This window comes from Pygocentrus nattereri, chromosome 14, assembly GCF_015220715.1.
Source record: "Pygocentrus nattereri isolate fPygNat1 chromosome 14, fPygNat1.pri, whole genome shotgun sequence".
NCBI classification, from domain to species: Eukaryota; Metazoa; Chordata; class Actinopteri; order Characiformes; family Serrasalmidae; genus Pygocentrus; species Pygocentrus nattereri.
In genome coordinates, this window is record NC_051224.1 from 34,594,408 (window position 1) to 34,611,564 (window position 17,157).

The following is a 17,157-nucleotide window of genomic DNA, read 5'->3' on the forward strand; positions in this document are numbered from 1 at the left end:
ATTCATCAGCATGATAAAACATTTTTTTATAAACTTGATATTTTCATATAAGCTTGAAAGGTGCCTCCTACTTTATTTCTTATATAAATAATCAATGTATGAAATTTCACATTTATATGTGAATTAGTTGCTGAATTAGAGTTTTTTAAAGTGTGCAAATTTTTGTTATTCCTGGGGGTGTTGCTGGACCTCCAGGGGTCAAATGGCATTAAGAACTGTATATATGACTCTTCTATCATGCAGAACAACCTAGGCAGAGATACTGGGAGTCTGATACCAAAAAATGTTCCCTTCTTCCCAGTTCTTATGTTATTGCTTCTAGTGGCAGTTTGGAGTTGCACAGGCACAAGGTCACCAGGCACAGCGCTGCATTCATATGCAGGCTTTGCAATGCGCAGCGCTGGACTGGTGAAACCTGTGGAAATAAGGGAGACAAGACACCAAACCCAACGAGGACTAGGTGTTTTGGATTAATACTCAGGTGATTGGGAATTGGGTAGGGATGGTGTAAAGTGTGCTCCCCTAGAGGTGGAGGCAGGAATGGAGGGAGTAGTCGTGTCCCCAGAGCTGGGACGCCGACCCCCCGTGACACCGTGCAAACACACAGTGGGGCTGCCGAGTGCTGAAGCATGTAAAAAATACCTATGTCCTCTGTTGCATGATATTCCAGGCAGTTGCTAGGGAGTTACTATGTCATTGCTAGGGTGTTGCTAAGTAGTTGCTAGGGTGTTACCTGGCAGTTGCTATGACATTCCAGGTGGTTACTAGAGTTTTACTATGTTGTTGCTAGGGTATTACTAGGTAGTTGCTAGGGTATCCCAGGTGGCTGCTAGGGTGTTACCAAGTGGTTGCTATAGAGTCCTAACTATGTGGGTATGTGTGTGCATGCATGTTAGTGTATATGTGTATTTAGCAGAAGTGTCATGAGTGTGAGGGAGAGGGACCCTGCGTGTCTGTGAGACTGAGTGGCCTACTGCTGCATCATCGGTTTAAAAAACTGCCCCATTCATTCCTATGGGGATTTTAAAATATTTAAACTTAAATTTATTAAAAACTATAAATCCTATCGGATCCAAAAATACACAGCACAGGTCTCGTCATGATTATCTATGTAACGGTGTTTGCACAATTTTCCATCTGTGTTGGTGACCTACTTTTCCTGCACAGCATGTTTGCCCATTAATATAACTTGAAGATTAATGTAATGTATAGTGCATTTTCATGGTGAATAAAAAAAGACAAAGTTCTCTACCATAAAGATTCAGATACAGTACCATTTATTCACAATGTAAAGCATTTTTTTTCTTGACAATTGTCCATATTAACATTAGACTAAGGATAAATGCACAGAATAATACCAATTCAGCAGTATCCATTATGTGCACTGGAAAGTGTACAGCGCGTTTCATGATAGTATGCAAATTTAACTGTATATGCACAATGAAGACTATATACAAGCTTCAGGGGTCTTGTCTCCTGTGCAAAAACTGCCTCCTCAATTATATAATTACACACATACACACAGATATAACAATGAAATTAATTCAGGCTATTCTCAGGCCTGTGATACATATATAGTAATTCAGCACAGCTCGAATAAGACGTGAATGAGTAGGTGTCCTTTGTAATTTTTGTGATCAAAAGAACAGATTATAAAATTTAATAATAAAAAGTGTTTTTCACTCCCAGAGATGTCTTCTCCACCCAACACAGAATTGGCCAAAGCAATTACAGGTAGTTCTCGACTTACGACGACGACTGGTTCCAACAAACCCGTTGTAAAGCTGATTGGACGTAACTCGAGTAGGCTATATGTACAGTACTGTGTAATGATGTTATGAAAATCTTTAAATCATATTTTATCATCATTTTCCTTATTATTGTTATATGTCATACTTTTCTTTGTTCATTTTATGTCATTTGAAGCGTCTATTAATACACTTTCTTTTTTTTTTACAGTTAATTTAAAGTAAAACACTAATTGCAATTCAGAACATAACATATCTTCCGGGATGATGGTCAACCCCTTGTTATTCCGAGTGCCGATCGTGATTGTTTTTTTCCAGTGTCAATCAAAATACTCTTCTCTTCCATTGTGCGCTCTTTAGCTGAATCTCAAACCGCGTACTACAACACTAGAAAGCAAGCCTTAGTAGTGCACTACGCCAACGGCCGCTACTATTTAGGCAAGTCTCGGTTGTAATTCGGCTGTTGATTCGCTTTTCATTTGAGAAAAAGAACTAAGCACGAATTATAAGTTAAATTCTTAATTCTTAAATTCGTAGCTCACCTTTCATAAAACGGTCGTAAAGTCGAATGGACGTAAGTCGAGAACTACCTGTAAATGATGTGGTGATAATGCACCACATCATGCACCATAAGCTGTTTTGAAGCCCAAAGAACTAGACATGGGTATTTAATAATCTCAATGTACTTATGAAGAATCAATGTCATTGTCATCATCAGATGTGTCCTCCACATCTGACACTTGTTCCTCCCTGTCCTCAGACAGCATATCTTGGGATGTCATTTCTCCATGAAGAGCCAAGCTGAATGATGCTTTTGTGTGATGTACTTGGGCATTCACAACACTCAATCTCCTCCTCAACATGCTGTGATATCCACAGTGTGCGCCATTGCCTAAGAATTGGATGAAAAAGCAGATTAACAATGCCCCCCACACCAGGTTTTGCTGAAGCACAAATAGTCCTTCAATCAAGTTGCATACTCTTGACTACATACTGCAAAAATGCTATTAACTGCAATGATGAAAAACTTACTTTGGTCCAGCAGTAAGGTTTTTAGACTCCCAGCAACACCTATGAGGGAGTTCAAGTGCCTCCTCATCTCCTGAACTACAATTTGCTCCTCCTCTTGCATTCTCCTGATCACCATCACCTGGTCAAAGATGGCCTTCTTTGTTCTGAGATCAGCTGTTCATAGAAAGAAATAGAAATATTTAAGCTTACAGCAAGTCAGACCTGCCAACCTGGGAATTCTTTTTGAGTAGCAACTTCTTGCGGTGGGGTGGCACAGCACATCACAGCAAGGCACGGCACAAGGTCAGGTACATTTGCACTCGGGCAACAGGTATCAGTGAATGCATGCATAAAAAACAAAAACATCTCAATCCAATACTCGAACATTTCACAAACATTTCACTCGAGCACAGAAAGCAGTCGAAGGTGACACATGGCGTGCGAAGACAATCGAGAATGAAAAAGGCGGTTTGAGCGCAACATGATGATAAACACGCACGCAGGACTTCTTGCTGTGCTCACGAGTTTCACATTCACGCTCGCAGGGGGATATTTACACAAGCGAAATGCTAAAACTTAAAAAAAAAAAAAGTTTATATTTTGCATCTTGTTTTTGAGTAGCCTAGTTTTGACATTGACAATTCACAATTCCCATATCCTGCCAGTTACCTCTGAAACTGTTTAGTACAGTCCTCCCTTTAAAACCAGTCACAGTATGAAGATGGACTGAGAGGGATGAAAACTAAATTCGTTACTTTCGTTTTGACGGCTCTCCGCTTGTAGCCTGTTTGAAGAGTTTAAAACTACCACTATGATTGGTCAAAGTCTTCCCAACTGGTTGCTGCCCAATGCAGTTACACCCATAGACAACCTGCCCAGTGCGCAAATGCACAGACAGTTGAACTCAAAGCCATCGATGGCTTTTCTCGTATTTTGAAGTGACAAATCGTAGCAGCGTAGTTTGATGTCTAAATGCGTATCTGCTACGCAAAATGCGTAAAGGTTGGCAGGTCTGGCAAGTGCTGGCTCTACCTATTAAGCAACACAAGCAGTTATTTAGGATGTATTTAGTATGCAAAAGCTACATTTGAGCTCTGTATTGTACATGTTCTTACTGGGTCCAAGATAAGTCCAGGACCACACAAAATTTTCAGTCAAGAGAAGCTCATCAACAGCAGGCAGAATGATGTCCGTCTGTTCACGTAGCTCTTCAATAGCAGAAGATAAAGCTGCCTTTTCCTCTGCAATTTTCTGGCGCATCTTATGTCGTCTCTTGTTGCTGTCTGCGGAAGAAAATATCAGTCTACTTATTCAAAGTTTACTTAATCAATATCACTATTCACTTTCACTTCACTGGAGAAATAGGCTGACAGTATTTTGTTGTACTGTACAATCCTATATAGGCATAATGACAATAAAGTTGACCTGAATTGAATATAAAGACCTGAATAACATGCACAACAATATTTACATAATTTACATGATGTTATGTTTAGTACATTACAAAAGAAAGAAACAATCAGTTGGCTGAAAGAAAAATTGCTAAATAATGAGGAATCATACCTGTCTGACGGTAAAGGCGATGTTTCCTCTGCATGACACTAAGGTACAGTCCTTCAATTTTCTTCTTCAGAATGACCTCCCTTGAGGCTTCACCCTCCAAACTAGAATTTGCTATTAGGAAAAAGTGACTTTAGAATAAAATATTACTGAATAAGGACACAAGATCAATATTTACTTCAGTATATTACCTTCAGGCCAGTGTTGCACCTCAGTGACCCACTGTTGGATAACAGCATCATCAATCCTTAACTCAGCTTTGAGCTCCTCCAGCTTAAGCTTATCATCTGCCACTCTCTGGACGGCCTTTAATATTACCAAATCATATCACCAAACATTTTTCAGTATTCAGTAACATTTTAAAAGCGTTAAGAACAGTTCCAGTCAGTTAAATGGGGTACCTTAGCATATCTTTGGGCCAATATTTTGTCCATGTTACTCATTTTCTTTTTGTTCCACCCCATTGCCAGAACTGTGAGCATGTCTGTTCTTCCTGTAAACAAAAAGTTTGAAACATTTAACTTCATTGTAATTTCAATGGCTGTGTATCACAAATACATGTGATGGGTTTATTGTATACCAAAAAATACTTACCACCTTTAGACATGTATTTTGTGGAGATAGCAGCCCTGGACAGGAAGCTATTTACCTAACATAGATATAAATGTCAGTAATTTTTCATTATCATGCTCGAACTATCAAGTCTCATTACAACCTCTACACTTCAACAGCTACATAGTGCTTTAAATTATCTTTACCTGCTCCACTTCCTCACCAATGGTATTGCCAGCGCCTTCTTGATTGCGTCCACCCCATTTCAACTGTAACACAGTTTTTGAGAAATCTTGGGAATAGTTTTCAAATTGATTTAAAATTCATATTTTGGTTTGTTTAGCCAACAGTTTTCACATAGCTGTTGAGATTTTATACAACCTTTGCTTACCTCACATGTCCAGGAGTGTGCTTTGGCATGCATCACTGAAAGAAGTGGATGCATCTCCAATAGTCCCTGCAGTTCAGAGCACTTATTGGAGACCTTTTCCAAATACGGATAATACTTGCATGCCACATCTGAACAGAAAAAGGAAACATTTGAGGGGGACAGTTCCTTCTGCAGATACAGAGGGTAAGCATAAATCTCCCCTCTGAACATATTCAGTGCTCTCAAAAGCACCCCATGCCGGCACACAGCGATTTCCAGCCCCTCCTCATCAATTTTTGAGGCAGATTTCCCAGAATGCTCTTTTGCAGCTGTCCATTGTGATGATCCGCACATTCCTTTCCCAGGAGTCTATAATTAAATAAAACAGCACAAAAATGCAAGGATTAGAAAAGAAAAACGAATGTGTTACACAAATAAGTAATTAATTTAAACAGATCAATGAACACAAAATATAAATTCTTAAAAAAAAAAAAAACATTAGTGTACATTTACATGTTTGGTTGCCTGCTGGATTTGAGCAACAAAACTTGACACCTCCTCATCTCTGGCCAGGAAGGTGCCATCAAAAAGTCCCTTTGTGGCACTTCTGCACAATAGAAAAAGCTAGATTTCTGTAATGCTACAAACATGAACAGCTTTTGAAACAACATGTGTTCTGTTTGAAAAAAGAAGTATTCTGAACACAACTTCATACCCTGATGCATTCTTAAATCGGTATAATTTTCTATTTCCATCCACTGATACAGCATGCATTTGTGGTGAACATGCTGTACACCGGAAGGGCTCAACTTCCAACAGTTTGTCCACCTCATGCTGCGCGTAGCACCACTCCAGAAATGACCGCTGGAATGTGTCACCACATATTTTTCCGGTCTTGCAAAATAACAGAAAAAACACAAAGGTGATGAACTAATTGTACACATACATTTCTTCATTACATGTAATTAAAAAATACTTCAACACATTGTGTACCACACATTATACACCACACTGACGGCCAGAGTACAGCACAGTAAAGTAATTAGCTGATGAGTTAAACCAGGGGTGCTTGAGCAGGAATAAAATTACCAAACTGTGCAAAACTATCAGGGCATCCAGGTCCAGAGTTCCTTACCTCAAAATATAACAAGAACCACCAACACATTTTAACCTGTAAATGGGCATGTAAAAACCTCATGTGGGCATTTTTCACCCCAACCAAGGTCGCATACCTTCTATGTACAAATTAGAGAATAATGTAAAATAGATAAATGTATTCTACAGCACCTTTAAACAAATAGAAATAGGTTCTGCTTGATTGGAAAGACCATCTGCAGCCACAGTGACCCTTTGTGGATAAGACTGGCCCTGATCTACAACAAAGAAATATGATGCACGCTTACTCTGCCAAAATACTTTGTTCTTTCATCAAGCATTCCAATAAATGCTTGACGAGAAAGCCCAGGAGCCAGCTGCTTCAGATCCTGGAAAGACTGGAACAGGTCTACATGGAAGATGGTCTGGTGGTTGATGGTAGCAGGCCAATATCCACATTGTACTAGTTCATCAAGTCCAGTGGTCCAGCTTTTCATGCACTGAGAACAGCTCAATGTTGGCAAATTTAGTTGGTACCGTCCTGAAATCAAAAAGAGCTGTGTAAGCAGCATGAATTCAGTCGTTTGCATTTAATTGAACTGAACCAAGTACTTACCATTAATTCCAACAAGGATGACCTCTTTGCCACAGGTCAGCTTTAGCTGACTGGGAGAACAGGTACACTGTTGAGGTAGACGAACCGGCAACAGTCGAACTAAAACACAGAAGAAAAAAATTAATGGCAACAAAATTAATCAGAGCTGAAAAAACAGATGGCAAACACATTGCACAACTATTTAAAAGAATTTAAAACCTTCATGCTTTATCTGGTGTGACCCATCATTTTGAAGTTGAATGATCATGTTTGGGGCTAAGGGTTGATAGAATCCCTCAAACATGGCTTCTCGGTTATGGAGGATGTGCTGATGTATCTGTGTATCGCAGGAACTGCACAGGAACTGTCTTGGCAAACAATCTCTGCACCTCACAACAGATGTGTTTTGCAGGCAGATGTCACAGATATAGGTGTCTGTGTGCTCTGCGAGAAATATGTTTTTAACCATGGCTGATCTAGAAGCATTCCACTTCTCTGAGCTTTGAGCTTGCCGTTCAGCCCAGCTTAGTGGCACAGTGCCCTTCTCTTGTGGAGGAATGTCCCTGAGAATGTCTTGCAGTGCATTAAGTTCTTGAGCACTATCTGTAAATGTAAGACAAAAAATATTACTAAATTATTAAATGTGTGACTAACAGTTAGGTATGTATAATCTGTGTAACAGATTTCTACTGACCATAAGGTGTTGGCTCAGGCTGCTGAAATACTGGTTCAGCCACTTCAGAACTGCTCCTTTTACCTGAGTTTGGAACAAAAAGCAATGTGAGACCAAGGTACATTTTCATTATTAAACTATCAGAAGACCTGTACAATTCAAATTTAGAGACCAAAAAGAACATTTATTACGTGTAGTCGAGTTATAAGTCTTTGGGGGAAATTTTGGAATAATTTGTCCTGAATTATCCCTCTGTCTCCAACTAACAACACCAGATACGGGTTTTGCCGACCTTCTTTTCTTTGCCTATGATTGTAAAATAAAAATTAGTACACATACCCAGGCTCATTAAACTGCTTCAGTAAATATCCATAATAAAGATCATGCCATGCTCATACTGTTACCACAACATGTAAAAAGAAAAAAAAACACAGTATTACCAATTTTGGATTGAGCTCTGCTGCAAGTCTCTGTGCTTCCTGAAGAAGCTTGTGGAATTTATTACCAGAGTCTCCTTCAGAGTCCATGGTGTAAATGAAGGCAAAAATATGACACCTACAGATACACAGACAGACAACAGATGCACACACACAGACAATGCAGACAGATAAACAGGTAGACAGATAAACACCAAGACAGACAGACAGATATATGGATGGATGAATGGATGTATGGATAGACAGACAGACGAGTGGCTCTTAAAAGTGCCGTTGGGTCGCTATAAAGGATAGAGAGATAGATGGATGTGAGGAGGGATCTGAAAGGTCTGTGAAAAGAAAAAAAAAAGATGTCAAAACATTTAATGTTACCATATAATTTTTCGGAGCATATTGCAGATACTGTCAGTAATAAAAGTAATTAGGCCTCTCCAACTAGATTTGGTAGAGCACAGTGTGTGAAATGTTTAAAAAAATATCATTGTGCGTTTATACTCTGAAAATATTTTAACTCATTTATTAAATACTACCACGTATCATGAAAACTTCTTACTCATGTTTTCACAATTCACATATCAACCAGCTCTAGCTGTAATGTCATTTCTATATCATTCATTAATGGACATACAGTTTGAGTAATGTTAGTGTAGACCTGTGGATTATTTAGGTATACATATTAGGCACATGCTCTAATTAGGCCAGCTCTAATGCTAGCTAGCAAAGAACATTTTCACCTGTTAAACACCGACACGCATTCTTAGCATGTCAAAAGTAAACTACTACATGGTGCACAGGGCAACATAACTTTATAGAAATTGCGATACTTACAAAAGGAAGAGTGATTAAAATCTCAAGTTTATTAAAGGCATGCTAGCTAATCTAAGCTAGTTTACTAGTTTAGCTAGCAGCATGACCAGACTGTGCACATTTGTCTTATACTCTTGGGATGTTAAACCGAGCTCCTACTTAATATTGCATTTTATTTAAGTTTATATTAATGAAAAAAAACTGTTAATGTATTCAGAATTGCATGTGTCTGTTATTAAAACGAAGTCAAGTTAAGCACCGGACTGCTTACACACTCACCGTGTGGAGGGAAAAGCGAGCTGTGGTTCCGTGTCCAGAGGATCGGGCGGAAGTGCACACAGTCCGAAAGATGGGGGGCGCTCACTTTCACTTCAATGCATTAGCTTTCATAAATGAGGCTGTATGAAATGTAGTGCCCTAACTTAGACCCTCCCTTAAACGATCTTTGCTTCAAAACCTTGATATCGATGGTCGCAATCGCGCTCAAATTGGATAGCAACCTTACCAATGCAACCAGAACTTCACAGTAAGAGTCTTTGTCTGAGCACATTCTTGTTAACTAAATACATACATATATTGGGATGTTTCCATACGTGGTCTATTATGAATGAATTCCTGTTACAAGTGAGGTTAACTAAAACGAACAAGAATGACTAAAAGTAAATTCCTTTGTTAAATTGGCAACCTCGCACATCACTTCTGAAGATGTAAAATCCATCATTATTTGAGCTTGGATACTAATCAGTTCATTTAGGCATATCAGAACCTGAGAAGAACCAGAAACAGAGAATAAAAGAAGGAATACGTTTAGGTGAAAATTACGTTTGTCTCCACACATCAGAAAAAAGTAGCCAAAAACAAACCGAACAAACCCTAAACTATGAAACTATTAAACTCTCATAGTTTATTAATTAATAACAGAATTATCAATAATATATTAATTACTAATATTAATACTATTATTATTATTAATTAATAATAACGTGTGTGCTCATTGGTGTGTATCTCCGTCCCTTACTCTGTGGCAGGCCTGAACATACTGTGCTCCAGTGTATAGCACGCTTATATTTACCTCAGACATCATTGCTCAGGAAGGGTTTTAATAAAGCGATTATGTTGGTCTTTTTAGTGAAGAATTCTGACCGAATCCCACTGTATTCTAGGCATTCGCTCAGTAAGTGCATCTCTCTCTATGTCTCTCTCTCTCAACTCGTAAAACGTCAAATGTCTCATCTTTTTTTAGCGTTTGCGTTAATATACTGTACAGAGTAGATACTACGATCAGTTTGGACACCTAAATATAGCCTAGGGATCGATTTGTCGGGAATCGGCGAGTATTTACATGTATTTGATAGCGGCGTAACATTTGTACGCAGCTCTCTGCGTACGCATGAGTACGCATCCCAGTGTTTAGTTTTGCGTACGATTTCATACGCATAGGGAGTGAGACCCGGTTGGCAAACTCACAAAGCAGAGCTGTCGAGTGCTGAAGCACTCAGCACCTAATCCCACTGCATCATTCAAACTCCAAACTGCCTCTGGAAGCTACATCAGCAAAAGAACTGCCAACTGTTGGCTGGAGTGGTGCAAAGCACACCACAACTGGACTCTGGAGTTCTCTGGAGTGATGAATCATGCTTCACTGTCTAGCCATCTGATGGATATATCCAAGCTTGGCAGATACCTGGAGAACACAACCTATAGTGGAATGCATAGTTCCAACAGTAAAGTTTGGTCAAGGAGGGATAATGATCTGGGGCTATTTTTCAGGGTTTGGGATCCTTTGTTCCAGTGCAGGAAAATGATAATACTACAGCATACAAAAAGATTTTAGACAATTATATTCTTCCACCTTTTGTGGCAACAGTTTGTGGAAGATCCTGTTCTGGCACGACTGTGCCTCTGTACACAAAGTGAGCTTTATAAAGAAATGATTTGATGAATTTGTTTGGGAGGAATTCCTGGACAGAGCCCTGTACGCAACCCCACTGAACATCTTTGGGTTGAATTGGAAAGTTAATTTCAAGCCAGGCCTTCTCATCCTGACCTCATCCTGATCAGGCCTGACCAGACCTGACCTCAAAAATACACCTTTGACTGAGTGGGCACAAATTCCCACAGACAAACTCCAAAATATTATAGAAAGCCTTCGCAGAAGAATGGAGGCTGTTTTGCAATGGGGTCTCCAACCAGCTGATGTATAGGTGTCCACATACCTTTGACCATATTATCTGCCACTGATGATAGGAGGAACCATGTCCTCCTTAATGGTTTCTACCAGTTTCTACAAAAAAATCACTGCACCTGTCCTCATCACCTGTTTCTATAAGAGCAACACAGGCTGAGCTGGGGCCTGTCTTAAAAATCGGGATTTCATGTTTTTAAACTTTGATGTTTGATCTAACTATGGACTTTCTGTCTCATAGTGGTCAATCACTTTTTCACTGGGCTACAACAATTATGCTTCATGCCTCACCTGCTCCAGGGCTGATTCACTTTGAAATATCGGACAGCTCTTGAAGCAATCAGGGCCAGTCATGACCGATCATGGACTTTAAAAGGAGCCCTGCAGTCCTTTTCAGGACTTTTTTGTCTTAGTGAAAATTGTGACTGCAGTCCCATGACACATATCACTTTGCAGCAAACATAAATGTCAAGATTATAATACAAATAATACTCCAATAAACACACAGTGGAAGTGGCAATGGTGTTGCTTCTTACTGTTATGAATATTTTACTTTGTATTTATGTAGTATGAATTCTTTCTCTTGCTTTGAAAAGACACAGTTTTTTTCAAACTGATGAATCTCTGACCATCTTTGCTTCTGAGAGCCTCTCAAAAATGCTCTTTTTTATATCCAGTCATGTGAGGTAGGTGCAAAGTTACTTTTCCAGCTGTTTGTTGCCCCTGTCCCATAATTTTTGAGATGAGTTGCTGCCATGAAGTTCTAAAGGAGTTAATGTGTTTTATGAAATAATAAAATGTCTCACTTTCATCATCTGGTATGTGTTCTATGTTCTATTGTGAATAAAATATGGGTCTATGAGATTTGAAAATCATTGCTTTCTGTTTGTATTTACATTTATTTACATTTTACACAGCTTCCCATCTTTTTTTGAATTAGGGTTGTAGATCATGGCAAAGTCAGAGTGGGTGATAAGGAGTGTTGGGAGAATTCCTGGCAAGTCAATAGTGTTTTGTGCAACTTAGAGTGAGATCAAGTATAAACTCACATATATAAACACAAAAGCACACAAACTATAAATGCTAAATAAATATAAAGTGTAAATCTGTAGTAATTTAAGGGTTAAACTAGCAGCCGCCCCCACCTCAATTTGTACCATGTAGTTTGCTGATTGTAACTTGTACAGTGGATAGAAATCAGATAAAAAGTTACATTCAGATCATGTAGATTTTAATAAGAAGCTAACATCAGGCCTCCGAGATAGCTTATCAAATTCAGCATGACAGTGTGGTGCTGGCTAACACAACAGGAGCTGCTCTACTGAGTTTATCAGTGGCACTAAGAAGATTGAAATGAAACAGCCATTTAAGGAGGATGAGGACATATCCGAGCAAGTGGGCAGTGAGAAATGTCAACAGGATGTTGTTAATAGATTATTCAGATATGATTATTGCACATTTAAGACAACAGCTTTTGTCAGATTTTATCACTATCTAGCAACTTTTGTTATCTGAGTGTAGCATATGAATAATAAATAAGAGACGATTAAGAAAGAGAAACGAATAAGAAGATGAAAATGTGCCTTTTTTTTTTAAAGAAAAAAATTATGTTGCATGAAATCAATGCTGTGTGTGTATAGCAGAAAAAATACAGCTAGATTTTAAGGTGGGCTGGTCTGCATCATCTAACTCCCAGTTAGAAAGTCCCACTCAGGCCCTGTGGACCATGGATTAATTATTGTTGAAGTATCTAAGCCTAGGTTAAAAGAGGAAATACTTAACTCAGTATGACTTTAGAAAATTTCATAATTGAATGGAGAACAAAAATCATCTGTAATATTATTTCACATTTGACAACTCACAGTGGACAATCATTTCATTAAGTGATGCACTGTTGGAGTCATTTTCAAATTGAAATCTAAAATTTAAATTTTAAATTAAATTTTGCCATTATGACCAGTTATCAGACTTTTGAGCCCCTTAGGATTGGTATTGGTTACAAAATTGGTCAGTCCCAACTTATTCACAGCAACTGAATTGAGAAGGTTGAGGATTTCTGCTAGTTAAAACTCTTTGACTAAGAAAGTTGTTTTTTTTGCTTGGGAAGGGGAAAGAAAAGGAAAATGAAATTGAGGTTTTGTCAAGTTGTGTAATAATTGTCCAGCAGCCGTGGACTATGATTTATTTTCCGCACCTTTAATTTGGAAGCCCCCTGCCTGCGTTCAGAAGGCAGTAATAAGCTGGGCTCCAGGACAAGGTTACCTTGCATAGCTGCTTATCATGGAGAAAGTGGCCTGCGAGGACAAAGCAATTCTGAATTTTATTATCATTCAAATTAGAACATATAGAGGGCTTCTCTCAGATTGGCGAAATAATGGGAGTCATTTATCTAGCTCATGCCGACCTTTCATATCCCATTCATGTCTTATTAGAGGAGCATACATCATCATCTTGGCATAATTAAAAAAAATTATGTATGGTTATGGAATACCTATATGTATGTATATGTATGTCTGCCTTTGTGTTCCAAATTATATTTATATGTGTTTGTATATATCATAACAAAGCCTTATATCTCTAAAAAAAAAGGACAATCTATTCAGGAGATGCTTGCAAGTTCCTTTATGTGAGTTGACCCGGGTTTGATTTCAGTCTCTCAAGTGCAAGTCTGAGTCATGGGCCTGAGTTGAGTCTTAATTCTCTTAGTCTCTATATTTTGTCCAAGTTGTGGGTCAGAATTGGGTTTTAAGTCTCTGAGATGTGAGTCTGAGATGAGAAGTCCAGTCTCCAGTCTCTGGGGTTGCAGGTCTGAGTCGAGTCTCAAGTCTTAGAGTCTGAGTCAAGTCTGAGTTATAAAAAAGCTCTATTTAAATATTGATTTATAGTCCTAATTTATTATTTTTGTCACCTGTCTTAAGTCTTGAGTTCAGTTAGGGTGATTCCAAGCCAAGATGCAGAGTTGCATAAGTAGGCTTGAGTCCAGTTTGAGTCTCTCAGGCTCAAATCTGAGACATGGGTCTAAGTTGAGTCTTAATTCTCTTAGATTCAAAGTCAAGTGTCCAGTCTCTAGGTTGCAGGTCTGAGTCAAGTCTAAGTCAAATCTGAAAAAAGCTTTTTGAAATGTAAACTCCTAATTAATTTTTTTTCACAAGTCTTAAGTCTTCATTCAGTTAAGGGTGAGTCCAAGCCAAGATGCAAATTGAACAATATGCTACAACCCCAATTCCAATGAAGTTGGGACGTGTAAAACATAAATAAAAACAGAATACAATGATTTGCAAATCCTTTCAACCTATATTTAGTTGAATACACTACAAAGACCAGATATTTAATGTTCACATTGATAAACTTTATTGTTTTTTGCAAATATTCACTCATTTTGAATTTGATGCCTACAACATGTTCCAAAGAAGTTGGGACAGGGGCAAGAAAAGACTGGGAAAGTTGAGGAATGCTCAAAAAACACCTGTTTGGAACATTCCACAGGTGAACAGGTTAATTGGAAACAGGTGAGTGTCGTGATTGGGTATAAAGGGAGCATCCCTGAAAGGCTCAGTCACTCACAAGCAAGGATGGGGCGAGGTTCACCACTTTGTGAGTAACTGCGTGAGCAAATAGTCCAACAGTTTAAGAACAACGTTTCTCAACTACAGTCCATAATATCATCAAAGGATTCAGAGAATCTGGAGAAATCTCTGCAAACAGCAAGGCAGAAAACCAACATTGAATGCCCGTGACCTTCGATCCCTCAGGCGGCACTGCATTAAAAACCAACATCATTCTGTGACGGATATTCCCACATGGGCTCAGGAACTTCAGAAAACCACTGTCAGTGAACACAGTTCGTCACTCTATCTACAAGTGCAAGTTAAAACTCTGCCATGCAAAGTGAAAGCCAGATATCAACACCACCCAGAAACACCGCCGGCTTCTCTGGGCCCGAGCTCATCTGAGATGGACTGACGCAAAGTGGAAAGGTTTCCACGTTTCAAATTGTTTTTGGAAATCATGGACGTCGTGTCCTCTGGGCCAAAGAGGAAAAGGACTATCCGGATTGTTATCAGCGCAAAGTTCAAAAGCCAGCATCTCTGATGGTGTGGTGGTGTGTTAGTGCCCATGGACTGGGTAACCTGCACATCTGTGAAGGCACCATTAATGCTGAAAGGTACATACAGGTTTTGGAGCAACATCTGCTGCCATCCAAACAACTTCTTTTTCAGAGACGTCCCTGCTTATTTCAGCAAGACAATGCCAAGCCACATTCTGCACATGTTACAACAGCGTGGCTTCGTAGTAAAAGAGTGCGGGTACTAGACTGGCCTGCCTGCAGTCCAGACCTGTCTCCCATTGAAAATGTGTGACACATTAAGAAGCGCAAATTATGACAACGGAGACTGTTGAGCAACTGAAGTTGTACATCAAGCAAGAATGGGAAAGAATTCCACCTATAAAGCTTTAACAATCAGTGTCCTCAGTTCCCAAACGCTTATTGAGTGTTGTTAAAAGGAAAGGTGATGTAACACAGTGGTAAACATGCCCCCGTCCCAACTTCTTTGGCACGTGTTGCAGGCATCAAATTCAAATTGAGTGAATATTTGCAAAAAACAATAAAGTTTATCTGTTTGAACCTTAAATATCTTGTCTTTGTAGTTGAATATAGGTTGAAAAGGATTTGCAAATCATCATATTCTGTTACTGTTTTACACAACGTCCCAACTTCATTGGCACTGGGGTTCTATTCGAGTGCAACTTGAGCCCAAGTTGCTGATCGTGAGTCCTCATATCTGACAGGTTTTTAATTTATTGTGTATTAGAACACAGCTGAACCTGCATTCCATTTTCAAATGGTGATGATGGTGATCATATGTATCAATTGAGTAATAGAAAAGCTGCGCGGAGGTGTTACTGGATGGGTCTTGTTCAGATGTTGTGGATTATCTCCTCTCTCTTTTTCTCCCTCTCTCTGAGAGAGCGGTTAGGCCTCCTGTGTTGACTTTTCCAACTGGTGGTGGGGAAAACCCGATGGGCCCCGAGCGACAGGTAGCCTTATCAGGCTCCAGAGATGTTTATGAGCCTCTGGTTAAAGCCTAAGCTAATCACAACACACTGCGTTAATGTGGTTTGGATCCATGCGGGCGGGAAGCAGAGGCGTCTCTGGGTTCATTAGTTTTTATGATAGATGTAGGAGAGGGTCTTGCCCACTGCGTGCTGTAAATGCCAGCGGCGCTCTGTGGTGTTTGGAGACAGGGAGGAGCATGTATGAATTTGTTTGTTTTTGGTCGTGTAGTTGGTTTGTCGAAATGTGGAAGCGCTTTTTGTAATTAAGGCTATATTTCACCAGCCTGGTAGCTTGTAGTCTACAACAAATTTAAGGTACTTTTGCAACCAAAGAAACTTTGCTTACCCCAAAGTAGAGCTGATGATTAGCAGATGATTAATTTACAATTCATTTAAATTTGAAGTCATAATGCATTTTCCTTCTATAATGTGATGAATCTCTGGGAGGAACATGGTATTAAGGAGGGTGTCTGCTAACATCCAGTAAACAAATATTGGTAGCACTACTTTACAGATGAGTAGTAAGTGGGTAATAATACAATAATATCATGGTAACATGTTATACTCACCTAAAAAACTTTGTTTCTTAATAAATAGTAAGTTAATAGTTGCATCTGTAACAATTAATTAAAACATCATTATCATAATAAATCCAAAATAAGCTTCAGTTTGTGTATTTGGTCTTCTAGAGAGAGGAGAGGCCTAATTTAGTTAAGGTCATTCAAGGTACTCTCTAAAGTCTTTCCCAAAACCAAAGCCATTATTATTTGTCCTGTCCCTTATTTTGCCCACCTTTAACATTTATAGTGAACCACAGAATAAAGCATATCTCTTCAAGCATCCTTCTTCATCCTTGTTCTTACAACTGCCCACTTGTGTCGCCTTTCTTTGATCCTTTACTGTTAATAATTGACCCAAGTCAGGCAAAGCTGTCCAGCACTTCTACATCTTCACCACTGATGGTAAAGTTAGCTGACCTTCCCATTGCCATAATCTTTATCTTTTTGCATCAAGCTTTCCGCTCCCTAACTTTCCTTATAAGGGCCTTTAGGTCTTTCTTTCTGAT

General features: G+C 39.1%; 1 protein-coding gene across 3 annotated transcripts; it reads right to left on the minus strand.

Annotated features, from left to right (window-relative positions):
* Window positions 1-1,256: 1,256 nt before the first annotated feature.
* On the minus strand, window positions 1,257-9,761 carry LOC119265084. Of its 3 annotated transcripts, XM_037544490.1 has the most exons (18): window positions 9,128-9,761; window positions 8,045-8,370; window positions 7,796-7,910; window positions 7,626-7,688; window positions 7,151-7,534; window positions 6,953-7,051; window positions 6,645-6,877; window positions 5,957-6,135; window positions 5,749-5,848; window positions 5,263-5,610; window positions 5,078-5,140; window positions 4,914-4,968; window positions 4,721-4,812; window positions 4,511-4,625; window positions 4,323-4,433; window positions 3,875-4,042; window positions 2,781-2,933; window positions 1,257-2,640 (listed from the first exon to the last, which is right to left on the minus strand). In XM_037544490.1, exons 2-18 carry the CDS (start codon window positions 8,129-8,131, stop codon window positions 2,435-2,437), a joined length of 2,571 nt encoding a protein of 856 aa, XP_037400387.1. In that variant the 5' UTR covers window positions 8,132-8,370; window positions 9,128-9,761; the 3' UTR covers window positions 1,257-2,434. The 3 variants fall into 3 exon arrangements, with proteins under 3 accessions (XP_037400387.1, XP_037400388.1, XP_037400386.1); XM_037544491.1 differs by having other exon boundaries at window positions 5,755-5,848; window positions 8,045-9,761; XM_037544489.1 differs by having other exon boundaries at window positions 8,045-9,761.
* Window positions 9,762-17,157: the final 7,396 nt, after the last annotated feature.